Source organism: Syngnathus acus, chromosome 6, assembly GCF_901709675.1.
Source record: "Syngnathus acus chromosome 6, fSynAcu1.2, whole genome shotgun sequence".
In the NCBI taxonomy this organism is placed as follows: Eukaryota; Metazoa; Chordata; class Actinopteri; order Syngnathiformes; family Syngnathidae; genus Syngnathus; species Syngnathus acus.
This window is the reverse complement of record NC_051092.1, coordinates 2,562,896-2,589,988: the sequence shown is the minus strand read 5'-3', so window position 1 is coordinate 2,589,988 and position 27,093 is coordinate 2,562,896. Positions and strand designations below refer to the sequence as shown.

Sequence of the window (27,093 nt, the reverse complement as noted above, 5' to 3'; positions counted from 1 at the left end):
TTGCTTGGAGCGCCATCTTCCTTTCTGATGTGTCATCATAACACCCCGATTGAGAAATTGCCGGTGGTGGCACGATCGTTTTGAATGTTTTTCATTGTGAAGGATTTTCTTTCACAGTAACTGAAACAAGTAAAAGGTAAATGTTTTGATACTCCGCGAGTGATTTTTCTGAGCCGGCATCAAAAAATGCCCCACCCCCACGGTATTAGCGCGCTATGCTAGCACAGGAGAACCCTGCCGCTCATTTAGTCGAAAATCGAACGCCCCACTTGAGTCGTTGAGATTTTGGCGGCCGCGTCCACTTGTGCAGGGCTTCTAAGTGTCCATCGTGGTCTCCATGGCAACCGCTGTTCTACTGTATTTGTTGTTGTCGTGCACGCCAAGTTGCATCACAGCATCGCAGTCTGTGTTCAATCTGCATTGTTTCTGCAGCATTCGAAGTTCCAAAATGTGAGAAAAGGAAGATTGATCTTCTTTGCAGGTGGCCGGAAGTCAAACGCTGAAGCCCGTCAAGGTGGCAGAGAGTGACGTGGATGTGAGTATTCACATTGTTACAATCTCAATTGTTGTAGTACAACTTTTTATTCACCTTATACGACTTTTAATTCTCATAACAACTTGAGGTTTGTAAAATCCAAATGCGTCACCGTGGATCAAATTAAAAAAAAATGCAGAATCAATTATTCATCTGGTGACCAGTTCAAGTTCCGACACGGAGGAGTACTTTGTTCCCGGCACAACATAATTACATGAATGTTCACGCTTGATAAAGTGAAGCAACCTTTGCACCGACATAATCGCACTTTGATTAATGAGACGCATTGCCTCCCTGACAGTAATTCAAGGTGTCAGCTAGACACATCCACTTTGTGTAACGACCTCAATACCGGTCCCGGTGATTATCCGTTTTTACATTTGATGCGGAACACAGCAAAGGCGGGCCATTGCATTGCATTCAGCCGTCAGATAATTGAAAGACTCCAACCTAAAGCTGCTTTTCTATGGTTGGCAAAGTACCAACTCAAAAGCTCTTTACTGCCCCCTGCAGGTGAAGCTGAGTCGGTTGTGCGAGCAAGACAAGATCCTGAAGGACTTGGAAGTGCGGATCAGCTCGTTGAAGAAGGATAAGGTGAAGGCGTGTTGAGCAGTCATAAAAGTGTGCGATTGTAAATAACACATGACAACCCTTAGGACAAGCTGGAGAGCGTGCTGGACGTGTCCCACCAGCAGATGGAGCTGTTTCACGAGCAGCCGGCCCACGCCCAAAAGATCTACTACCAGCAGAGACTCCTGCAAGAGGACTTGGTGTCCGTAAGGGCCCAGATATCCCGACTCTCTACGGTACAAAGAAGTGCTTGATGGGATTTTTGGTCTTCCCCACTCACCTCGTCCAACCGTGCTTTGTGGAGAACAAACTTTTGTGTTGCTGTGATATGCCGCAGGAAATGACACACGCCTGGGAGGACTACGGCTGGCTGGAGAATTCAGTGGAGCAGTTGAGGACGGCGCTACAGGCCCGCATGAACCACAGCGCCACCCCTCAGGTGAGGTCCGGTAGTGCATCAGGACGGGACAGAATTTACATGTGCGCATGTGCACCGACGCAGCAAGAAAAAGGCGAGATGAAGCGCGAGCTGTGGAGGATCGAGGACGTGATGGCGGGACTGAGCGGCAGCAAAACCAACTACAAAGTTACCATCGACTCTGTGCAAAACCCGGGTTGGTTGGCTGGACTCGCCCCTAAAATCCGTTGTTTTTTTTTTAATTGAACCATTTGATGAAATTGCTCGCAGAGAGGAAGTTAGTGCCTTCCGTGTCGGAGCCCAGCGTGCCTTCTTCCACCGCCGACGTCCAGCCGCCTCCCCGTAGCTCCGTCCCGAGCGTCTTCTCGCAAACGTTGCCTCACAACTTTGTGCCAAAGTGGGTAAGTGAAGCGTTGCCTAGTCGGGTCTGAGAGGTCAGCGGCATGAAAAGCGCTTTTACATCATTGCTTATTTAAAATGTTGACATGTGGACCATAACAAACGGTGTGTCATCTCACGCATGAACATCCGCTGTCAACAATTGTGGTTTACCCCAAGGCAGAGGACGGCGCTCCCCCCCGACCGCCGCTCCCTCGCCAGTACGACTACGAGGAGACGCCGCCCGCCGTGCCGCCGCTGCCCAAGGAGGCGTCGGCAGCCATCCGCCACACGTCGGTGCGAGGCCTCAAGCGACAGTCTGACGAGAGGAAGAGGGACCGGGAGGGCACACCCTATGTCCTCAATGGAGACTGTAAGGTACGGTCGCATCCACTTTCCACACAATTCCACAGTGCATTCCTAAATTGTAATATTTGATATTTTTGCGTGCTTGCAGACTGACTTGCGTTCATACCTGAGCGAACCTGAGCTGCTGGCAATTACTCACCCAAACACAAATGCAGACAACCACCACCTTGATCATAAAGGTATTATGTAACACTCGGCTTGTGTTATTAGCAGCTTTGTCATGTCATCTTTATTTATTTCAATCACGTGTTAGCAGGTCTGTCGGGCGCGTCATGGCAGATGGCCAACAAGTCGGATGCCCTGTCGTCCTTTGTCACGCTGAGGAGACGCCCCGGTACCGCCGTGGACAGGGTGAGGGGTCACGCCTACTGAACTCGTCATCATTTCCAAAACTGTATATTACATTTTTTTTTCCCTATTGTGTGTTTCCCAGCAGGAGCGACCCAAGAGTGCCTTGGACTGTCTGTCCTCCGAGTACGCGGGCGGCACGCTTCCTCCCCAACGCGGCGGCCGAATGAGCGCCGAGGAGCAGCTGGAGCGCATGAAGCGCCACCAGAGGGCGCTGGTGCGCGAGCGCAAGCGCAACCTCAGCCAGGGCGAGCGCTCGAGTGCCCCGCCGCCCGCCTCCGTACGTTACCTCCACCAGTCGGCGGCGACGGCCTCCACCCTTGCGCTTTCCCGCAGAAGCCAGCCGCATAGTAACCTAGCAGGGATGCTAACGCGCTAAGCCGCATGAGCTAACGAGCTACCAGCTAGCTTGGTTAATGCTTTAAGAACAACGGAAATGGGAGAGCCTTGTTGGACCTCGTTGACCGGACGTTGAATGTGAACCACAGAGAAGCTAAGGCGTTTATTTATCTACTGAGGGATATTTTCAGTATATAGCTGTACAGTATACAGGAATATATTTTGTAGCGATTCGTTCTATCGATCTAGAGGCCATAGTTGGTATGTTTTCAGGTTGGACAGGGAATGTTGGTGGCTAAAGATGGTTTCCCACACCTTGTTCTTTTCATCAAAATCTAAGTGCCTTGTTTCACACCATCCGATTTTGCCTTGGTCCCAAATGTTTTACTATTTTAGCCATCACTTTTGTTTTATCTTTGAAAATCTCATAGGTTTTCTATAATACGGCACTTCAGTTGAGCAAATTTTTTATTTTTACCGAGTGATGCTAATAACGCTAACGATGACATCATGCTTAAAAATTGCACTTTTTGTCCATTAAGTTCATTACAATCACAACAAAGTGATCAATATTTGATCACCTTCCAGGACGTCGAACCTTACATTTTATTTATCTTATTTATTCCACGAACGTACCGATACTTTTATGCCATTTTTTTTCTTTTTTCTAAAAAAGGATTTAACCGAGTTCGCGGTCTGTTGTTTACCAGCCAAGCTGGTTTGAAGCTATGCTGAAATGCGGTCGTGATTGAAGAAATGCAATAATACAAACGATATATATTGTATGTAAGAATAGTTTTAACAAGGGAGCAAATGACTGATGGGAACCAAAAACGGAAACAAGGACTCAAGACGACGCAGCTAACTCTATCCCACTGGGATAAACGGAAATTATAGCATTTTTGTGTGTTTAAAAAAAAAAGTACATGAGATGTCAACACAGGCCAAAAACGCCACCCCCGTCTTCAATTGTGTTAAATTCACTACTTTAGCATCCATGTTGAGAGGCTGCCTTATATATATATATATATATATATATATATATATATATATATATATATATATATATATATATATATATATATATATATATATATATATATATATATATATATATATATATATATATATAAATTACATCACTGAAGATAAAATATTATCAGAAGTCATAATGAATAAACAACACAAGGAACAAGTTGATTGTTTTAACTTAAAAGTTATGAATGAATGAATCTTTATTTCGAACATGATTTAAAAAGATTTAACTTAAAAGTTAATAAATCCCTGACATGCTTTTTATTTTTTTTCACTGGGGATGGGTGGGGGGTGGCGTTTAGGTCAAGTAGATTCCTAACTGTATGCCGCCAAGAAGCAACTCTTGTAGACATTTGCACTCCACAATAAAGAGTGTTTGCTTCCCAGGACCGCCGTTTTCTTCGTCTATGGCCCGCATCGGGTCTGCATGCTTTTTCTTTCTCTCCTTTTGTCACTACTTCTTCCCTGAACGCAAGCACGGAAGTGGCCAGCTGCTGCCGGCTGCACCCGGAGGACGCATTGCATGGCTTTGGATGATTACTCACACAAGTACTACACACACTACACACACACTTGATGTAATATAAGATTTTAATCTTGTGCCTGCCTAATGAGACTAAAATCTACCCGGATGGACATTCTATTAATCCGCAGTGCTGATTTGTGGCTGCGTAGAATTATCACGTTTTCACCGCTTGGTTGCCTCCCTCAGGAGTTCGATTGTCGGGAGGAGCGTCCCGGGGCAGAAGGCCAAAGCGATGAAGGTCACAAGGAGGGAGGAGGTGAATGGCTGATGGCCAAGGCCAGGCTGGTGAGAGAAGTGGACGTGGAGCCTCTGGACTACGACCTCGACATCAGCAGAGAGGTGGGACATGCTCGATGATGGTGTCCATGACGATGGTGATGATGACCATCTTGTGTCTTGCAGCTGTCCAAGCCAAAGAAGGTGTCCATCCCAGAGCGTTATGTGGAGTCGGATCCAGAGGAACCGCTGAGTCCGGAGGAGGAGGAAAAGCGAAGTCTTCGTACGGAACGTATCAGGAAGATCCTCACAAAGTCCAAGTAAGCGACCGGACCCTTGATTAGGAACACGTCGAATTAAGATTAATTTACAAAATGACAAGCACCATCTTGTTTGGGATGGGTCACCAGGCTGTCTGACTCTAAGAAACATTTGTGACCCCAGCGTTCAGAATTTGCAGTCAGCGTCATTGGACCTGAGTGAACTGGACTTGGTTCTTCAAGAGCAGGAGAAGATAATGAAGGCATCGCAGACGCTCGCTTCGCAGGCGTCCAGGAAGAGCAAACTGGTGGCAGGTTTGGAATTTACTACAGTCTTGCATTGTAGTTCATGTCAGATGAACAGTGATGCCTGACTCACGGGCTCCCTCTAGCGTTGTGGTTAAGTATAGACAAGAACATTTGTTGATACATTCTAAAGAAAAAACACATTCAAGATCATTAACATATCCAACAGTTGTATTTGTCAGCTTCAAACTTAAAGTACAACTCTTGAATTCTGACTTTATCTGTCAATATGTTCTATAAGTGACAATTTTTTTTTTTTTTTTGTCCCCTTAGCCAAAGCTGCTGCCTCTGCTCGCGAGTGACAACCTCCACTGCCCCTCAAAAGGAGACCCAATGTCGGAACACAGGGAGACCTTTTAAATTAAAAACGCAACACAAACATTTTACATCACAGTTTTATTTTTTATGAAATAGTTTGACCAGTTTGTAGCGTCATCTAGTGGTCACACAATGTATGTATTTGCTACTAACAAGGACGATTAATCGTTCACTTTACAAACTAAATGAACAAATAAGAGGAACCTGTGTCTGTTGTCTCTTTTTAAAGTAAACCAGTGATTTTGGGACATGCAACAACACATTAATTACGCACGGTGCAAAAAATGAAAAAATAATTCTTTAATATCTCCTATGATGACTTGACAAAAGACATTTTGTAAGCACTTTTCCGTTCGCTCACTTCCGTCCCGCTTTTTTCTGGGACGCTTGTGTCCTTTTCTGCTGCGCTCTCCGTCTTGTTTGTGTCGCACACTTTGTCCTCAAGGTCTTTGGACTCGGTAGTGGGTGTCTCCGACGCAGGCGGGACGACCTCACTCGGCTCAGACTGTGGGGTAACAAAAACTTCAAACTCAGCTCTGGTTGTGAGACGGCGCGTTCCGCTCACCTCGCTGAAGCCGAGTCCGCAGTGTCGCCGGTTGCGCCCCGACAACTTCTCGTCCATGCCGCGCTGGTACTGCATCTCAAGGCGCTCGCTAATTTGCTCGTCCTCCGTTCCTGTGGAGTACACAGTAGTCACGGCACGCCCGCGCACGCTTCACTTCCGCACACGGAGAGAGTGGCGCGGCGAGCGGGCGGGCGGGGAAAAAAAGACATGTTAGTTGTGCCTAAAGAAAAATAATATTTTTTTTGCTATTCACATATAACAAGATTACATAACTACAATATTTAATCTGTAATCCATTATTATTGCGGTGAAATATCTGGTTAAAAGACAATTGTTTCTAAAAGTTTTAATGGTTACAATTGTAGTTAATTTATTCTTACCACTGCGGACGTGTGACGTCGACTTGTGGTCGCCAATGACAAGACGTCCAGTGCGTTCTTTCTATAAATAAAAAAAAAAAGACATTTGAAACGTCACTCTGAATTCACATTGACAGGAACGCTTCAGAAAAAAAAAGATCAGTCTTCAATGATAGCGAGAAACATTTGGAAAAATGTAAATGAGATGGTGGATTTGGGAAATACAGAACCACGGAAGTAAACCTTGCCACAAACAGACAAAATTTAAAGAGGTTTTATGGCTAATAAATTCTGCAAGATGGAGTAAAAGCAATGAGGAAGTGCCTCAATACACTTAAACATGGGTGGCACCAAACTCATAGGTGATCATTTAAAGAAATAAGAGGATCGAAAACTGTATTCCAATTTGTTTTTTTTGTAAATTCATGAAAATGCAAACATTTCACGTTCACGAAATTTCTTCTAGTCACAAGGGTGTGTGCAACAAATAGCTCCCCCTCAACCTTACCCGGAACCATTTCCGAATTAGTGAGAGGACGTGCAAAACATGTCAGCTTTAATGCGGACCACCTTGGAGGCTCCCATCAGCCGGAGAAACTTCTGCTTCCTTTCGTCGCTTCCCAGGTCAGCCGAGGCCCACTGGGTCGACTCCTCCTGCACAAGCAAACACAACAGATTATACATCAATTATCGACTGTTAATTGTGCGCAATACTCTCATTTGACTGTTTTAAAGATGGTTTACAAGACCACCGCTGCGTTCAGGTAGCAGGGTGAACTTTTGGACATTAGCCGAAATGCTAATCAGAAGCTAACCCTCTACTCGTACATTCCGCGGATTTTTATGCCGACTAACACATCATTTCGATCAATTGACTCACTTCGCTCGAAGACGCTGGTCGTTTAGTGCCGTGTTTCTCACGCGGAGAACTCATAGTTTTTGTTAGTTGGGTAGAAACACCATAAATAACAAAACAGTCGTGGCATGCAGAAACGGCTATAACTGGACGTTGTGTCGTCACTTCCGATTCAGTCTTCTTCGTTTTCAAGGATTGCAGAGTAGCAATGCAACACTGGCCCTCTGCTGCCTTCTGCGGTAGAATTGTGGGAATACAATTTAATTTATTTCGTAAAACTAATCCTGAAAAAAGGTTGTTTTTAATGACAGTCTGTTACCGTATGCAGAAATCCTAACTTTCAGCGAAGGCTTAAAATTTTATGTTGCAACAGTTTCGTCAGCTCAACAAACTAATGTTAAAATCGATCTTCAGCAAGAACTGCCTATTCTATCATAAACATCAACATTTTGCAACATTTTTTTTTTTTAAACTAAAAAGTCAATAAAAGCGTTTCACGTGACTATTTTATGTCGTGGTGGAAAACATATATGATTTAATTTTTAATTTAAAGTCGAACCTTTTTACACTGCATTATTATTATTATTATTATTATTATTATTATTGCTATACACTCCCAAATTATTTAATATTTTCCTTAGCTGCGAGTTACAGCACATATTGGTTGTCATGCATAAGACCTACCAATAGATGTCGCTAGAATAAGTGTATTAACGTAAAAGAGACGCACAAACTTTCTTCGTCCGTATTTTTAACGGATGGTGATTTTGTTCCGGTTTGACACATGTGTGGTATTAGGTAGGCATTAGTTTGTATTTTTGGTCATTTTTCTTATGATTACGGTTGTCTTCATTGATTGGCTTCTACTGAAGTTAAGATTAGGTACACCGTGGTTAAAGTGTAAAATAAAAACTTTTGCAATGCCGTTAATTATTATTTTAACGATTGTACCATTTTCAAATCATCTTTGATAAATAATAACAGTAAGATCTCGATAAAATGTACCAATTATTTTTGTCATGTTAAAATACTTAGAATATGGTGTGGTAATAGACTTAATACAAGCCATGATATTTCATTTTACTTCATTGTCATTGACTTCTCATGGAGCTAAAATGTCACTTTAACAACATTATCCACCATTTAACCACATTTCTGTATTTGGACAATATGTTGTATTTAACAAACATTTCTGCTGGATTAGTTAGTTTACGTCACGTCAATTAGCCTTCATTATTTTTGTTGCAAATGTAAAATGTTTGCATCATAACTTTGCCCAGTCACATTTTTCTTGAAAATAGTTACTTTTGCAGACTGAGGGACAAAGTAGAAACACTTTCTGCAACATATTTTCAATAAAATCCAATTTTATTTTGCCATATTATTCAAATCTGTACAAAACTATCCACTATGAATATAAAACTGATCACGTGAAACGTTTTTGCCATCATTTGACCTTTTTACTTTCCTGTAAATCCAAAACATGACTCTACAACACCATTCAACATTAGTTGTTGCTGATAAAGACGCGTCACAATCACATCACTGACACTCTGATGAAGGCGAAAGAACCCGCCGAAACATGTCAGGTAAATGAACCTAAGAAAATTGTTTGATATAGAAGAACCAGTGAAGTAACCATTCAACATTTTTAAAAAAAATTCTTTGCTTCTGACTTGCCAGTACAGGTATTTAATTACTTAACTACCAGTGAGATTATAATGCTATTTACTTTGTTTTCTTTTATTTATTTTATGACATAAATGCAAGAGCAGCGGTGCTAGAACGAAAGATAACTTTTTATTCCCAAAGTTCTTGAACGGGCCCCCCAAGGAGAGCATGGGTAAAGGGAGAGAGAGAGAGCGAGAGAGGTAGCAAGGGAGAGAGAGAGAGAGAGAGAGAGAGAGAGAGAGAGAGAGAGAGAGAGAGAGAAAAAGAGGGAGTGAGAGAGAGGAGGGGTTAACTCTCCGCTCCGTGTCTCTCTATCAGTCACTGGGTCACACACACTCTCACTTCACGTCCACATCGCGCCGGACGGGGAAGGAAGGACTAACTTTTTCTTTTTTTCCCCCCCGCCCCAAAACAACAAGAACTGCACTACGGGACCGGGACCCAACTTCCCACTTTCCCCTACTTCCCCCCCCTACACACACTCTCACGCTCTCTCCGGGTGTGTGAGGACTTGTTCGCCCACCACTCCGCCCCCACCCACCCATCCACCCATCCACCGCATCCCAAGTGCGCAATGGTGACTTTACGCGCGGGATTGGACGTCTTCGGCTTCTTGTGATTCAAAGTTGCGGCATCAAGAGTCTCATCGCAAAAGCGTGCAGGTAAGAAACGTTTACTTGTGGAAAGTTGTACAAAAAGTCGCCCTAATCATGCTTTGTTATTTATTTCAACAAGACCTACTCAGTTCACACCATGCTGATGACGTCAAATAAATATGTTAAGCGACATTTTTTTTTATGATAATCATAAAGCAGCAACGCACAAAATGCACTAAAGTTTGCACAATCAGTCTAAATCTACTAATACTGCAACAAGTTGTAGACAAAGTAAAAATATTTTTTAATAGCCACCAGTGCGACTTAGTAATGCAGCAAGTATCTTACATTTGAATGAGATAAATGATAGTTTTGCATTTTACAAATAAATAACTGTTTGATGTAGGCGCAAACTATCTGGTGTTGCAAATTGTGGAAACAGTTATGTCCCATAGAATCACTAATATTGCATGAAAAAAGAATGTGTTGCGTTCAGATAGTGTCGTGAAATCCATTATTTTTCAGAAAAAAAAGTTTTGGTCCTCTAAACAAAAAATGAATAATGAAACGTCACTCACGTCCAATTTGTCACATTTCCGATTATTCCAGTAAGATAAGTTCAAATATGAATCATGACAGGCAATGTGTCACTCCAGACAACTAATGCTGATTTTAAAAAGTGACTTTTTACAGGAAAAAAAATGTTTAGGAATAACAACTCTCACTATCGACATAAAACTCCTGCAGGAGACTTGGAAAAAGTTGGCAAATATGTTAAAAATGACTATTTGGTGAGTTGCATCATTTCAGATGAAAGCAATATGTCACTATGCAGCAACAATTTGAATATTCTAAAATGATCTTAATATAGACATCTTTCGCTTTCACTAAATCATTGGCAAAATGTTGTAATTATCTCAAAACTATTTTGTATGAAGTGCACTAATGTTTAGAAGAACCTCCGGGGTGCCATCTTGACTCATCTATGTGTCAGGAATATTGAACTTCAAGTCCGAATGTTTGTAATAACTACAAGTCGACTCATTTATTCTGTAAAAAAAAAGGTGAGTCAAGACGACAAGCAAATTCAACTGCACAAATGTTTATTTTTGACACCAAACATGTTGCATTTCATTCAACATTAAAAAGACCACTGGTTGATTAAAGAAAAAACAGTAATCAATGAAGTGGGCTTGTTAATGCTGCAAAATATAAATTAACAAATGTAATTTAATGTCATATTTCGAATCTGAAGTCAAAATGTTGATAGTGACCTTCAACACACTTATAATGCTGCAAAAATGTGGAAATGGAAAATGTTGCTAATGAGCCTCAGTAAAAATGATCCATTTAAGTAAAAATGTTTATAAAAACCACAAGTAGACCCGCTAATACTGCACACATTAAAATGTTCATAATGACCACAAAAGACTCATCAGTCTTATAAAAAAACTTCAAATTTGAAGTAAAACTGTTCACGGTGACCACCAGTAGACCATCAATACTGCAAAAATTTTCAATTTGACATCCAAATATTAAGTATGACCGCAAGCAGATTCATTCATTCTGCAAAAATGTTACATTTCACGTAAAAATGTAAATAAAGACCGCAGTAGGACATCAATATTTTAGCACTTGCCCTTTAGTGGATTGAATGAAAATGTTGACTGATGTCAAAAATGTGAATAATAACCACAAGTAGCCTCCTTAATCCTTTTGAATTGAAAAAACATTGCAAATATGGGAACTATAAATCAAGGTGAGACATTCAAAGTGTATGTTGAATCTGTAAATCGGGTACAATTTATTTCCGTACTGTCTGCTCTGTACAAAATGTACTCGTTGGACTCATGCCAGACCTTTAATGACACGTTGTACATCTTCGACGCACATACGTTATATTATCCAAGTGAATTTGTTATTTATTGCTAATATGTGTCGAAGTAACATGACTAGCTGACCCCACTTTGGGGGAGGGGGGGGGGGGCGGGGTGGTTAAAGTGGGTGGTGGTCCTATCCTATTAACTTTCCGCCTCTTTTGGGATGGGGTGGGGGGTCCGAAGACATGAGTCATGTGTAAAAATAGAGCATCACAACATGGAGTAGAAGCATGAGGAGAAGACAATAAGGCCTGATCGTCATGCGTTGATATTGTGAAGTCAGCAAGTGGCTGGCAGAGGGTACGGGAGGACACGCTGGCTCGAAAAGGGGGGCGGGGGGGGGGGGGTTGTCCTGCAGGCGGCTGATAGCGGTCTCCTCGGGGTGGTCCCCTCGCTACACCTCATAGATAACGCTCACGCGTGTTTGCTTTCTGCATGCACAAATGACACACAAAAAGTGATTTGACGCCTGAAATAATAATTCCTTTGTGGGGGGTTTGTTTGCCGGAGACAATTTAATATAGCACACACCATATTTTCTGTCCTGTGTGTAAAACAATCTGAGTGGGGGTCTTATATGTGGGGGGTCAGAAGTTGATCTCCTATGGCATTCTGTGCGCAGCAGGTGCTGCGGCCCAACGTTCCCTCATAAGGTAAAGTGGCATTAGTGCGTCCAAATGGCAGACTTATATATAGGCTGTCAATTCAGCACATTGTCCCCCGGCCTGCATAGCTGTTCTGCGAAGACCCGCGACTTCCCACCCCCTCCTCTTCCTCCTCTTCCTCACAATCAGTCGAGCGCAAGAGATATCCCGGTTGAAAGAAGAAAAAGTTCTGCGTTCACTGCGAATCATACAAAGAGCGTTTGGAAGTAGCGTGTCAAATGGCTGTTCCTAATATTTGGATATTCTAATATAGTGGACAGCCATTTTCAAAGTTGCTCATATTGTCAGGGGAGACGCACTTCTTTCACTGTAATTTTTTTTCCCTGTTCTTTAGTAATCAGCAGTCGAGCATGGGGTGGGTTCACCAAAAGCAACAGTTTCTGACAAAAAAGCGGGGAAAATTAGTGACACCTCAATTAAAAAAAACAAGAAATGCGACTGAGGAAGCACAATAATACTTCTGTAACATCCTCTGTTACTTTTGCTAATATCATACAAGTGTAAAAAGAAGATTTGCTTGTAAAAACAAAACATGTTTGAACATCAGCGTTCATAATATGTGCAATTGTTTCAACAATTGTTGAGCTATAATTTTAAGTCTTTTTCTTTTCAGTGGTATGCATTTCTTAAGTGTGGCGAAACTTAACCACAATTACGCACTTAAGCTTTTTGGCATTAGTCAGAACCGCCACCACTATATAAGTACAGAACTAAACGCCTTTATTAAAGACGGTCCACATACAAGGCCGTTTGCTAGCTAGACCACAAACGCAAAAGCTCGCTAGCTTAATATAGCTTATAAAGCTTCTACCAAACCGAGTTCCACATTGATTTATTGAACTGCATCTGCGTCATCTAAATAAGCTTCATAATAATTTTACATTTATTGTTGGGTACTATTTCTTGATGAAATGCTAACATGCTAACAAGCCATGTAATGTGTCTGTATTGAAACGTTTCCTTTCCTAATGATTTGCCATAGACTAGTAGGCTACATATGTTGTCTAAACGCAAATTTTACATTTACTCGCAAGTGTTCCAAGCCTACTGTAAGTGCACATTAGTAGGCCTATACAGTATATATTTATCTCGGGCACACCCAAATTGCAGCGTTGCAAACACAAAGAATAAAGAAAGACGCCTGAGGCCCTGTTCAATGAAGATGAAACACACATGCGCACGGGACCCCAAACTTGGCATTTTCTTTGTCCAAGTTGCTAAAGTTTAGTACACTGTTAGCATAAATTCTTCCCAGGATTTACTTTAGTTTAGTTTTTGTTCGTCTGTGTCTTTAATATCAATAGTAACCTTTAATATCAATTATTTATCTTTTGTTTAAAAAATGCATCTCTCCGCAAGTGATTTTTTTTTCATATGACAAATCTCTGCTGTAACGGTTGAATTAGACAAATACACAAAAACTATTTAACTTTGGATTGGAGTAAATACACGTTTCATCGTATACATTTGTAATGGAAATAATATACAAAAAATGTAGATCTTTAGAATATTTCTCAATGTCATGCCGCTTCTTCTAGTCATGTTGATATTTCGCTATATGTTAGCATTCAGATGTTTAGCATTGTTCTCATTCTTAGTGGAAATACTATACAAGGATAAAATATATCTTCCGGTAATGCTTGCTAAACACATACACAAACAATATATTTGTTGAATTAATGAACTGAAATAGTTATAGAAAGCAAAGGGCCTTACAAAATAATGGTCAAGAGCCAAAAAGAGAGTTAGCAGATGACTGATGTGGGGTTCAAGTATTAGTGAGAAGATGACTTAGTGGCAGATGTACATTTATAGCGACATAATCTTTTGCTACTCAGTTTACTATCCTGCTGTGTTAGCTTACCAATTGTTAGCATGTTATAATTGTATCAATTCTATCGATCTCTACTCTGCTATTTTGCTACATGTTAGCATATTAGCATGGTATTTTTTTTTATTGTATAAGCTTTAATCAAACAAAAACACTTTTAAGACTTCTTTTCATCAACCCCGCCCCTGCAACACGCCCTGTGCCTTAAACAAATAAAAAAAAATAGAGTGTTAATGCTAGACTGAAAGTGATGTGTAATTGTGTCTCGCATTGTTGACTCAGACTGGAGAGACCATTGTGGTGCAGCAGGTTTCTATTAGGAGCGTCAAAAAAATAAAGATGAAATATTGGTGGCGCCGTCGTCACGGTGCCTCATTGTTGCTGGCACACTCCACTCACTCTGACTAATCAGTACCACGCCGGCGATAAAAACCACTTTGGACCACAAAATGTATTTATATAGTCTGCTGTCGCTCACATCCAGATAGTGATGCACCGGCCAAAATATTACTAACAGCGTTCAATGCTATTTTATTCCCCCTTCGGAAATAATGTAAATAAATACGTATAATATCTTTCAGGGTAGCCATCGTAAATTCTCATGATAGAAATTGTCGGCAAGGTTTCATGAGCAGTCGTACAAATGATGTGCAAGCTAATTTCTCTGAGAAATGAAAAGCTGAAATATATTTAAACAGTACATATGTGAAATAAAGGAAAAAAAATACTGGTCATCAAATGCTATAGATTTCAACATAAAGTAGACATCTCACTAAAATGGAAAGTGTCCATATTAAAGCACAATATGACACTTTTTGTCGAGCACTGTCTCTGCAATGGTCCCAAAATAGCTCATTTGACGGACAGCTCCAGAAGTTCCTCCTGGTGTGCCACATTTGGCGGCGAGTCGTATCGGTAAACGATGCTGAGGCCGACATGCGTGTAATGTGCCCTGGACATAGTGCTGGATTAGCACAAGCTACGCGCAATGCTGCCATATTGTTGCTGACTGCGCCCCCACCTCGGGTTTCCGCAATGCAACTCGAGCCGAGGAGAAACCACGGTGGCATTGGCTTGCTGTCATGCAAAGTAAAAAAAAAATAAAATCTGATCAAATATAAAAATATATCAACCCCTGAAGTTAGTTTAAAAAAAAGTACTTAAAAGTACACAAGTAAAAAGGATTTTAAACTTTTCAAATCGACTTAAGTACAGTTACAAAGTTTGTATACTCAGTTACTTCACAACACTGATAAGAGGTAAAAAAAATAACTGAAACTCTTGCTGACTACGCTCCCGCCTCGGGTTTCCACCATGCAGTCCGAGCCAAGGAGACGACTACGACGACAACGGCGGCCGCGACGTTGGCCTGCTGACACTCGGGCGCAAATGATGCGTTTAATGTGCACGAGGGATGATAAATAAATAAATACAAGGAACGCTAACTCAGCAACACTTTAGTGTCACTCTCCAGCAGCAGCAGCAGCAGCCGCTTTAATATGGGAAACATACGTCTCTGTGCCTGTGATGTCACTTGTTATTGCTGGAGGCCGCCTATAGGAAAAATCCCATTTGTAGTCGAAAGGAGCTTATGTCATAAAGACTCTATTGTGGCTCGTGTGTTCGCGCGTGTGTGTGTTTTTCCTCACACTCCGGCAGGCTTAAGTTGGTTACAAGGAGTCTTGGGGCCTGTGTACATGACACAGATGACCGTTTTAACAGGATGAAAATGGCGACTTTCTGCAGAATCGTGCACTTTCCACAGAGACACGAGACTCTGAAATCAGATAATAGATAGCCGCCCCCACCAAAAAATGACCATCTTTTTTTTTTTTTTGTATCCACTTCGCGTTATAATTAGCCATTGACTACCCTATTATTGCGAGTATCAATTATTTATTTATTTAATAAATGGGTATTCATCAGAGTTTTTTTTTCAAAGTTGAGATAAGATGTCGCCCATAAGATCTCCCTGCTGTGAATTGTACACATATGGAAATGCCGACGGTTTTATTCAACACTCCCTTCCCTTATACAGTGAGCTGGGATGCTGTTTTATGGTGCTGCAGATTTGCGCACTGTCGTCTAAATCACTCGGCTTCTCTCGCCAATTGCTCCCAGCATTTACATTTATGCATGCGGCAATTAATTACAGCCCGGCACCGGCCTTATAAATTAGAGACGGGAGGGGAGGGGGGGGGCGACACATACCCCCATACCCCCATTCATATTAATTGCCCGTGACAGTTAAAGCCTTGTTCGGGTCGTGACAAGGTTGACTCCAGCCCGGGACGCTGCTCCCCTGGCGCTCCTTCACACATCTGATCCTCATTTTCAACAAGTGGCGGCGGCGGCTGACTTCCATGATGAATGACTGGCTTGTGTTGTATTTTGTTCGAGTCATTTCTGCAATCAGCGGCATGCGCCCTGACGAAAACGAGGAAGTAGTGAACCTGATTAGCCTGGTGCTAAAAAAATAATTCACCATGAGCAAAAAAAACTAAATGAATAGCACACAGACAATAACATCAGTTGATGGGTATTTATAATGCTTGGAGGAGTTGGGGAGCTCCCATCATGACCCAAATGGAGAAAAGAGGAAATAAAGTCCTAAAGAAGTATAAGCTATTGTTATGATTGTTAGTTTTCTTCTTTTGCTGGTAACAAGTTGGCATGTTCACAAAGGATGTCAATAAGTGAAAGGAGTGTACCATTTTGGCACCTGAGGCAAGGGTGGGTAGGAAAGTAGACAAGTGAAAATATTCGTCTTGTTGTTTGTTCTCTTGTTTGCGAGAAGGCTACTTCCTGATTGGTGATGACACAGGATTGACATTTGCATTAAATGTTTCGGAGTCATGCATCATTCTTGTGTTTCTTTAGACTACTTCCTGGTTTGTGGAGAATGGCTTCATGCGAGGAGACGGCACGGACTCTACCATTTGTGTTCAGAAGTGGGGGTTGCGACTCGAATGCCAAAGTGTTAAAATAACGTGTTATGTATTTTTGTTTGTTGTGCTTCCATTTTGCGACCTACTTCCTGGTTCTTGGGATGCTACCATTTATATTCAGGTGTGGGGGGGACAGTTTAATTGTGACTCAAATGGGGGGAGGGGGGAATACAATTCCAATTTTTTATTAACCAGCCGGCTACTTCCTTGGATCAAAAGTAGAATCAGAACTTTTATCTCGATTCCAACCAGATTAATTTTCAGAATACGTCACAATTTGCGTCTCTTGTCCTTTGCAGTCACGGGTCATCAAATGAGCGCATGTTATGTCTGAATGGTGTCTTTTCTTGCCAGGGGGGTTCCGCGGAGGTCTTCTCACGCTCTTTTCACGTAAAGACATTCTTTTTTTTCTTTTCTTTTCCCAACTCCTTCCCTTCTTCACAAGGCCCTCCTTTCTTCTCAGTCACGCCAAGCGAGTGTGTTTGTGCATACCTCGGCGGTCGGACAAAAGAGATGCTTTTGACATTCACCTCTTGTTTTTACAGTCCCGGCAAGGCGCGGCGTTTGCACAGCTTTGTCTGGCAGACGCGGGACAATGGCGTGCGCCCATAATGTAATCTCCTCGGGGCTACTTAGGTGCGGACGTATGTGCCGGCGCTTGCCCCGGCCCCGAGCCGCTCCTCGCCGTCTTGGCGATATTTCACGCCGAGTGACTCAGCGGAGAGAATGCGTGTTGTCACTTAAGCCTCACTTGCTCTTTTATGAGACGCACAACACAAAAGCTTTTGCACTCATGCAAACATCCTCGTTGTCGATCCAAGTCGTCAAAGGTGTGCTCATAACAACTTGCCCGTGCACATGTGTTTTAACAAAAGACACGCATCTGCCATCCAAAGATCCCGATGACTTGTCTTAAGTGAGATTGCGGTAACTCAAACCTTGAGATTAACTATTACACTATTTGACCGAGCTTCGAGTTTAAATCCTTTAACTTTAAGCATAATCCTAAACCCTCAAGCCTCACCCTGAACCCCTACCCCTAAACCCCATAACCTCACCTTTGCGAATCCTTACCCCTAACCCTACCCGGATTTCCTTAAAGCCCAAATTTAACTCCATACCTAAACCAAGCCCACACCTGAACCACTATCCCACCTTCACCCAAACCCTGAAGTCTGTTTCCAGTAGATTAGTCCTACACCCTAAACCCCTCACCCGAACCAGACCCCCAAATTCCACTGTAAGCCCCCTAACCTATCTCAAAAGCCAAACCTTGAACTCTAACACAACCCTCAATCATAAGGCTACCTAACCCTAAACTCACTCCAAATCCTAAATCCAACCATGACCCCTTAACCGAATACTTAACCCCAACTTTAAACCCCTAACCCCACCCTCTAAACTCCGCCTTAAACCCTTAAACCCAAACCTGTTGAAAGAGTTAGGGCCAATGACTTCGCCTTACAAAACCAAAATTTAAAATTCCTGGAGTACCCTTACCTACCCATGCTAAGCCTCAGACAAAGGAGTTGAGTGCTCAAGGCCCAACCCAGACTGAAACATTGGCCCTTTCCCAACAATGTGAACAATTAGACAAGCATTTCGTCTGTAATTAACCACCATTCGTCATTGTCAGGCCGCAAGTGAAGACACGTTCGTCATTGTCGTAAATACCGGTTCACTTGCTGCTTCTTCATTTGATCAATTGACGTGAACTGAAACTCTTGATTGCTTCGAGCAACTGAACCGCGATGGTCATGGATTGTCACGTGTACCGTTTGTTGAGAATTGTAAAACCACTCACGTAGAATGCAGAGCGGAGAAAAGTTCTTGACGGTTTTAATTTGGGATTTTCTCCAAAGTACGGTGCACTCCAAGGGTCAAAAAGTACTCGCAGTTCGCACTGACGGATTCACATATTTGGATGTTTCGTATTTTTTAACTCTCCTAACCATTGTGAGCACATGTATGGTGGCCCTCAAGGCTCAAAAATAGTTCAATACGGGTTTTGTCTTGTAAAAAAAAAAAAAAAAAAACTGAGCTAATTTTATTTTTCCGGTTATCTCAATTGCCCGTCGGGACTCTATCACATTTTCACGCTTTCGTCACATTTGATCAACCGCAAATGACAACAAGCGGTCCTCGGAGAGAGACATCGTTTATGGGTCAACTGCGGCTCATTGTGGTTTAATTGGCCGTGTGATTAGTGGGAGCTCCGGTGCGCTTCCTGTCGCGTGAAATAGACGGCGCTCATTGTTGGTTAGCGCAAATGGCGCTGACAGCTGCGATGTGGCAACATTTGTTTGCCTGCGTTTGCCACGGTGGGTATTCACCCTCAGAATAATGTCCATCTGATAGGACTGTTATGCTGACAACTTTGTAATTAGCTTCTGAGAAAATTGTAGCGGGTTTATCTTACAACATATAACATCTTCCTAAATATTTTATTGTTTTTTTTGTCTGGGGTGGAAACAAAAAGGAGCTTGATCTTGGTCTCTGTAGTTTGTGGGAATAACTTTTTCTAACCTACATGGTTGACGATACAATGTGGAAAAAAAAAAACAATAGATAGAATAAAAGTCAACTATGGTAGATATGTTGATTAATTAAGACCGTGGTGTTTTTTTGAAGTGGAAAAAACAAGCAGAAGAACATTCCAAGAATATTTAAGACGCTTGTTTGTTTGTTGTCAGCTACAAGAATGATTTTTGGACTAATAGACTTCTGTAAATTTGAAAACCACCAGCTTCTGGCGTTTAGAATGTTGAATAACATTAAAAAAAAAAAAAAAAAAAAAACATAGGTGAGAGGTAAATGTTTACAGCATGTGAATATTTTTGCCAGCTCTGCCTAAGAAATGTGAGCTGGGCACATTTTGTTTGACAGCTGCTGGACAGCATTTGTCTCCTCTGTTTGTTGTGCGGCTGGAAGGAAGAAGAAAAAGCTACAATGTATTTTTGTCTCTGCTTGTCTACATATTAACAGTAATTATATTATATTATATTATATTATATTATATTATATTATATTATATATTAATTCAGCCCGGCCAAACACAACTATGTCAGTGGTAGTCATGTACAATATAGATTTTCTGGCTGAAGAATAGACATGCACTTGACGGGACAGATTCAGACAGGCTGAATGTTTTTTTCTTTCTTCAATTTTCTCAGCCAGCGTCTTGCGCCTCCGGGTTCGCTGAGAGTTCGCACGTTGTACGTATGACACATTGATCATGCTATGCCGCCATCACGCATGGCATGCTCGAATTCTCAGCAATTACGTCATTAGGTGTAAACTTCAAAGGAGATCCATAGTATCCATTGTGCCTTTATTTGCTTTTCATCTATGTTCTTAAAAATTGTAAGAGGTCAGGTCTTGTGAGGTGCACCACAGGTTTGGTGTGCGCAAGTGAAGCCAAGTATTGCATAGCACACCAAACCGGTTCTTCTGACATTGTAGAACATGTGTAGATGAGCTCACCAACAAAGAAAAAAAAAAAACAATTCAAGCTCATAAATCATTTTTTTATGTTTGATTTTAATGACTTGCTATGTTCACAAGAAGAACTTGTTAGCGACCGATCGAATTGTTTGGCTGGCATGAATAAAACATCACATATCGCTCTGATCGCTCTTTATTTCTTGATTGTTCTCAATTAGCCTCACATTGTCGAATCAAAGCCGTTGTACACTCTCTGTACAGAATTTGTGAGGATTGGGAGTGTATATAAAATAATTCTCTTTTTTTGTACTCTTTTGTGCCTCTCCCAGCTGCAGTTAAGTAAATCCCCTAAACAAGATTTTCTCTTGTCTTTGCAGGTGATGTTCAGGAATTTCCAAGTCGTCCGCAAGTGAGAAGAGGGCGTGCCGGAGTTGTTCAAACCTCTTAGTTGTGTGAGTCTCCTTTTTTCTGATTACTCGCTTGTTTAGCGCGGTGCACCGAGCGCTGCGCTGTTCAATAGCCGCTTTCACTCTGCGGGCGTGTGGAGAAAATTGGGCCAGCGGGCGCCGTGCCAGCAAGCTCTCAACACGGGGACCTCGACAGTGCACCTATTTAATGGACTCCCCCCCTACGCTAGTAATAAAGATTATATCAGGAGTCCGCCGGTAACACAAGCTGGCGTTAGCCCAGCGAGAAAGCGCGTACCAAAAGTGCAGATGGCAGAGGTTGGAGAAAAGAGTGATCCTGCCATATGGCTAATCCTCCCGTTTAAGAATATTTATTAAGACCGGCCACGGCGGCCCGTGAGCGGTGTCAGCCGCAGGTCACTGAGTGGCCGTTTGGATTGCGGGCCGACGAGGCTCGGTGTTGGGTTTCCGGCGCTAATCTGCATCCTGCTGATGGGAGGAAGGAGGGGTGGGGGCTTTGATTTCCAAGGGTTTGATTTATACTTTGACTCAAATTTTCTTTTGTCAGAATGTAATTGTTTTAATCCCGTGAAGGTTCTGAATGGATTTTTGAGGAAAACTTAAAAGGTGGGGCCCTTTTGAGTGCTGTCGCTCACCAAAACAGCAGCGTACTGTTGCTAACCAAAACAGCAGCAGCCCCGAGCCAAGCTTGTAAATGCTCTTTTGGATTTGTGTGGAATTTAACACCTGTGTCTTAGGTTATCTATAGACATCATCTTAAATGCCAATTAGCATTCCACGCTACCATGTGGCTCAATAGGGGGCAAAAGTAGGAATATCATTTGGAGTCGAGAAGAAATTCATCGTGTAAGACAATGTATCACTTGATGTGTAAAAACCGACAACAGTTGCACGCTCGTTTTCAAATTTCCCTAAAATAACAGCATTTAAGTGCATCTTAAAACCGAGACCTGTTGATCCACTCCACATGTGACAGGAGGAGTGTTTTAAATGATAACGAGCATGCGGTTTAAACAAGCGGGGATCGTTTGAATAATGATTGACGTAACTGGATGATGTTTGTTCCTTGGCGTTTGGAGCACGATATGTAATTAAGCTCCGGCCGGACGCCCGACTTTTTCTTTGAAGTGGCGTTCCGAGTCTTGATTGCAGCTTGCCAGCAGGGGTATTCACTTACGTGCAGGCTCGCTTTAATTTCTTCGACGCCCCAAATGGCATTACGCCGTCCTTTCAACGGGTAGATGCAATTACGTGTCGTCGGCGAGATGACAGGAGCGCCCTAACGAAATCTCTGAGATCACTGATGCTGCCGTAACAGCGGCGAGGATTCTCGTGGTTCCTCTTACTGCCGATTTTCTCTGTCCTGGGATCCGTTGTCAGGTTGCCAGGCAAACATCGTCATCATGAATCTGACTGACAAGTTTCATTTTGATGTCTGTAATTGGGCTGTAGTGGGGCAACCACGGTAGTGCCCCTGCAAACTCTGCCTAGCAACAAGAGGCAGTGCAAATATAATTTGATGTGTAAAAAAAAGTCTGTTGGTTTGCCCCGATATACCAACTAGATTGTTCACCCAACTAGTCGAATTATTTGTTATAGAAGTACAAATTTGGTTTCACACAATGTATGTGCGCCACGGTCAACATTTAGGATGCTAGCGCCATGTTTATGAGGTTAAGAGGCGCCATTGTCAGGTGATCTTCAAATGTTACAGATGTTCCCCAATTGCATGTTTGCTTTAAACACATCAAAAGAAAAGACTTGGACATCTCGAGCTAACGAGCTAACTAGCTAATATGCGCGCTGAGGTTACCTGTTTGGTCCGCTAGCTATAATGATCTCCCTTCACCATCGCTCTACGCATTAGGTTGCAAGCAGCTGTGCTAATGAGCAGCACGAAACATCATTTAGCGTCATTTGAGGGGCGGCCGGACATTAGATCAGCTTTCGACTTTGGCTAACTGATCCCATTTGGACGGCGGTGAGGAAAGGGAATTACTCGGCGGTGGGAAAAACAGGAGCCACATTTTGCTGATGTGTAGCGAAGGCGTGAGAGTTGAACACAATTAATGTCGCTTCAAAATGTTTGCGTTTCAAAAAGGCCCGCGGGGAATATTCAGGCTGATTGTTTCCTTCATAAAATTGGTGAGGTTTGCTGTGATGACTTTAAACAGTGAACAGGCTTCACTACTTTTTAACTTTCTTAAAATTGGAGTACCTTAATTTTGAGCTCATTGTAACCTTGTTTTTGGATGCATGTTTTTAATGTCGGAGATTTCTTTAGAATTTCGTCATTTTTGCTCAAATTTCTCTTGAGTTGCACTCGGCTCTCCATCCCCTACTTGGAAATAAATCATACCCATCGAGGCGAGCGCACAATCCCCGAGTCTTGTGGGCCTCCTCCCAAACCGCCCGAGCTGTCTCTGGAAGCGGGGGTCTGCTCCACATATCACTCCCCCCCGCTTCTCTTCTGTTTTTGCGGCGAGAAGAAAGGAAGCTGTCGGGCTGAGTCACTCTTTCCCCACTCGCGTGTCGTCTCCCCGAAGGAAACCGCAAGCGGCGTCTTCCTGGAGATGAGCGCTTTTGTCTGCTCCGGGCGGATCCTCCTCGGCTGAGGTCACGCATGGCCTCGGCGAGGACGGGATGGATCGATACCGTTTTTTATCCCATCTGGTGCGGTCGCCAATGAGGAATTTGGTCAAAAAGCGGATTTATTTCAGATCAAAGTAGTCGAGCGACCTTGCGTGACTTTTGTGCGCGAGTCACTCGTCATGTTTGCACTTTGCTTGTTTGCTCTGCGTTACAACTCAGGTTTGAAGTCACGCATTAAAATTACAAAAAAAAAAACCATATCGTAGATTGACAACATTTAAGAAGAAGATGCTAGCCGAAGACATCAGAAGCATGTCTCACTCTGCATGTCTCGTCTAGACGGCGGCACTATAATTGTGCAATATCGGAAATATTGCCTAGCATCGCTCGTCTTTACATTATTGCAAAGGGACAGCTGCTGATCTTCCCGTTTGCTCTTCTTGCTTGATGGGATTGAGGCCAGCTTTTAACAAAGCCTCTTCCTCCTCCTCTTGATCCCATTTCACTCTATTGTAGACTGTGACACTCTCGTTTAACATCAACGAGGCGTCAAACATTCGGCCGACGAATTCTAAACGACCATGGGTCACGTGTAGAATAAAAATCCAAGTTGATTCCGCTGACGTTTGAAAGACGTGTGTGTATCAAGCGGCTCTTGCAGATCTTCCACATAGTCCAGGTGTACCTAATATAGTGACCAAGCCACGACAGCTCAGATTACACTCGTGCAGACTAGCACACTGTAATTAAAGACTTCAATCCCCTCGGGTTGACTTTCTTTGCGGGACGGGACTAATTGATGGTGACACACAACAAATGGAGGCGGGATGATGCGATTCACACCACACGTGAGTGTGCGTGCACAGACTCACTTTCACACGCACTCTCAGATCAGCTTCAGGAACTGGACGAAAAGCACAGAGCCGCTCGGTTCGTCTTCCAAGGCAGAGTAACAAATATTCTCAAAAAAAGAGGAAAACTTAAAGTGCAGAGATTACCAGCATTCGCACGTCAATAACATACTTGAGTTGTAAATAGTTGCCCCGATTTGAAGGATTAGATTCGTGCTAATAACGGGCGCTCTGATTGGCCAGATTACAGAGCGGTTTGAAGCGAAACCATGAACAATGTCTATTAGCCGAGGCGCCGTTAATGCACAATGGATACCTTGTACGGTAAAAATAGAGCGGACGTGTGTGTTGTAGTCACTCTCGCAACTTCAGAAACTCAATTTCTATGACCAAGCTCCAAATAGTTTTTTTGAATTACGTTGACCTTGAATAAAAGTGCCATCTGCACACATTACATATTTAAAACAATCAATAATTGAGGTTCAAATTGAGTTCCGAGTGTGCGCGGTCGTGAGGAAATCCCGACAGCGTTTCCTCGGATCGGATCAGACGGGAGGAACAAAGCTCATTGTCGGAGGGAAGGGACGGAAAAGTGCCACTGGGATTATCAAGGGAGCATCCAGTGAAATGACTTGTCACTCCTAATCTGAGATTAGCAGACTTTAGCACCTCGCGGGTGCGCTAAAAGCCACCTGTTTGGCTCTTCATCCTTTTGTTGCATCAAACTTTTACGCCCTGGTTGAACACAATGGTCGTTGAGAGATATTTTTAGAACTTGGTCACGCATTGTGCGCTTTTTAAATTTAAAAAGTCTTTGTGCAATCTGTGGTTTTCAATCATGCTATCCCGCGGTGCCGTCTTGTCCTTTTAGATCAACGTTTGCTCAAACGGATTTGTGGATTGAGACTACCAAAAAAATGGAAATAAAAAGTCGATTGTCTGTCCTCTCAACTTGACAGAAATGATTTAATATTTGGTGATTTATATATTTTTTTTCCGCTTCAGTGCTGACAGAACGAGCGAGTGTGCTGATAGGTGAGACGAGGCGTCCATAGGGCCCAGTGTTCTTCAATGGCCGCCTTCAATGGCTCCCTGTGTACGCGTGAAGTCGATAAATGTATGCCGACTCTTGTGTTTGCGCTCGCCAGGGTGTGTTGCCCTGCCAGCAAAAACAAGGCGGGGTGTTGGTCAATACGTCCACTTCTGGACTGCGGTTTACAGTTGGCATAGTCGTCGGCGTTTACACCCACTGTACAAACATCGTGTTTATCTGTAGAAAAACACATTCCTTCGTTTGATTGATATTTTCCATCTCTGTACTAACGAAGGCAACAAACTCCAGTTCATGAGATGATGAGAGAGCGCCTTTATTGCACACATGCACAATTGCGTATTTGTCAAGTGTGCTTTCTTTTGGGGCTAGATATCAAAAGATTAGTATTTTTTTACATTTTCGGCAAAAAGACTTTATTGAGGAGCTAACTATTAGCTATTTCAGCTATTTTATTAAAATATAATAAAAAATAAATAATATATATATAAAATATAATAACAAATATACCGTATTTTCTGCACTATAAAGCGCACCGGATTATAAAGCGCACCTTCAATGAATGGCCCATTTTAAAACTTTGTCCATATATAAGATATATACATTTGGCCCGCGGGCCGGACTTTGGACACGCTTGCTGTAGTGGCTCAATATTGGTCCATATATAAAGTGCACCTGATTATAAGGCGCACTGTCGGCTTTTGAGAACATTGGAGGTTTTTAGGTGCGCCTTATAGTGCGGAAAATACGGTAATTAAAAAATATTTAAAAAGAAATATATAAAATATAATAAAAAATAGAATTAAAAAATATTTAAAACAAATATTAACAGGACTGTTAAAGAACATTTGGCAAACGTTTGTGACCTTGAATGAACCCTGAAAGACCTACACATATTTTCCCCAGTATTTACACTTGTACAAAAATTGCATTTTAAACCTCCACAAGGCCTTTGACAGAGCTTTCAAAGCCACGTCAAAGAGGTGTCGCCGTTGAATGTTTCTATTTTGGGTGACAGCGGCGGAATGATGGCAGTGGTGGTCGAGGGGCGATCCCCAGGGGGGAAAAAACGGGCGTGTATGCGTGGGCATTCCTGAGGCCTGACCTCTGACAGCGCCCCCTCTAACAAGGCTCCTCACAGGCTTGAGACACACAAGGCCTATTATCTCTCTCTCGCTCCCTCTCTGTCTTTATTTGTCCACTCAACTGCATTTTATTCGCACCTGGGTGTCGTCCCAAAGAAGCATGCTCGAAAAACGTAGAAGCATTAACATTCGAGGTGTTTAGACATTGTGTGTGGTTGGATTAATATCTTACAATAATGCCGATACGTTATTTCCCAAGAGGCAATCCAAATCAACCCGAACTGTGCGTCGTCATTTCTATTGACACTTAGGCCGGTAAAGAATTTTCAAACATGACTCTAAAGATTTGCTGTACGGGTAGCAAAGCTGTTTTGTTTCATTTCTAATTTGCATGATTTCCTCGGAGGGAATTCAAGTGCGCCGTTGGATGGAAAGCCAGCAGGTGGTCTTTTGTTTTGTTCATTCTTCTAGCTGAGAGGGGAAAACAATTCTTGGAAAAGAAAGTCCTCCGGTTCCCGTTTGTTTGCCTCCGGAATCTTCCTCTTGGGCTCCACGTGGCCGAAGGGACCTGGCGGCTCAATGCTGCGTTTTGTGTGCTTACTTTATTTCTGGGAGGGAGGGGGGGGGGGGGTACTCCTCATCTGTCACAGGTT

At 42.6% G+C, this 27,093-nt stretch overlaps 3 protein-coding genes across 14 annotated transcripts in view; 2 read left to right on the top strand and 1 right to left on the bottom strand.

Annotated features, from left to right (window-relative positions):
• LOC119124264 (pleckstrin homology domain-containing family A member 7-like) overlaps positions 1-5,818 on the top strand; it is a 38,714-nt gene extending 32,896 nt beyond the window's left edge. For 6 of the 10 annotated variants that reach the window (XM_037254007.1, XM_037254002.1, XM_037254010.1 and 3 more), the window contains 14 exons: positions 482-535; positions 1,049-1,129; positions 1,192-1,341; positions 1,443-1,544; positions 1,608-1,719; positions 1,794-1,924; positions 2,082-2,279; positions 2,359-2,449; positions 2,524-2,621; positions 2,704-2,898; positions 4,705-4,857; positions 4,921-5,054; positions 5,179-5,309; positions 5,574-5,818. In XM_037254007.1, coding sequence (XP_037109902.1) covers positions 482-535; positions 1,049-1,129; positions 1,192-1,341; positions 1,443-1,544; positions 1,608-1,719; positions 1,794-1,924; positions 2,082-2,279; positions 2,359-2,449; positions 2,524-2,621; positions 2,704-2,898; positions 4,705-4,857; positions 4,921-5,054; positions 5,179-5,309; positions 5,574-5,602 — 1,659 coding nt within the window. In that variant the 3' untranslated portion in view covers positions 5,603-5,818. The remainder of the gene's footprint in view (positions 1-481; positions 536-1,048; positions 1,130-1,191; positions 1,342-1,442; positions 1,545-1,607; positions 1,720-1,793; positions 1,925-2,081; positions 2,280-2,358; positions 2,450-2,523; positions 2,622-2,703; positions 2,899-4,704; positions 4,858-4,920; positions 5,055-5,178; positions 5,310-5,573) is intronic. The other 4 variants (XM_037254004.1, XM_037254012.1, XM_037254005.1 and 1 more) reach the window with 3 other exon arrangements.
• On the bottom strand, positions 5,678-7,593 carry c6h11orf58 (chromosome 6 C11orf58 homolog). 2 transcript variants are annotated; one of them, XM_037254013.1, is made up of 5 exons: positions 7,423-7,593; positions 7,110-7,196; positions 6,564-6,624; positions 6,184-6,293; positions 5,678-6,123 (listed from the first exon to the last, which is right to left on the bottom strand). In XM_037254013.1, the coding sequence occupies exons 1-5, from the start codon at positions 7,474-7,476 to the stop codon at positions 5,929-5,931; spliced, it is 507 nt and encodes a 168-aa protein (XP_037109908.1). In that variant the 5' UTR covers positions 7,477-7,593; the 3' UTR covers positions 5,678-5,928. The 2 variants fall into 2 exon arrangements, with proteins under 2 accessions (XP_037109908.1, XP_037109909.1); XM_037254014.1 differs by having other exon boundaries at positions 7,113-7,196; positions 7,423-7,592.
• Positions 7,594-9,379: 1,786 nt separating this feature from the next.
• The window catches only part of LOC119124553 (transcription factor SOX-6-like), a 50,831-nt gene continuing 33,117 nt past the window's right edge, over positions 9,380-27,093 (top strand). For both annotated transcript variants that reach the window (XM_037254653.1, XM_037254652.1), the window contains exons 1-2: positions 9,380-9,731; positions 20,811-20,885. The gene's annotated coding sequence lies outside the window, so the exon portion shown is untranslated. The remainder of the gene's footprint in view (positions 9,732-20,810; positions 20,886-27,093) is intronic.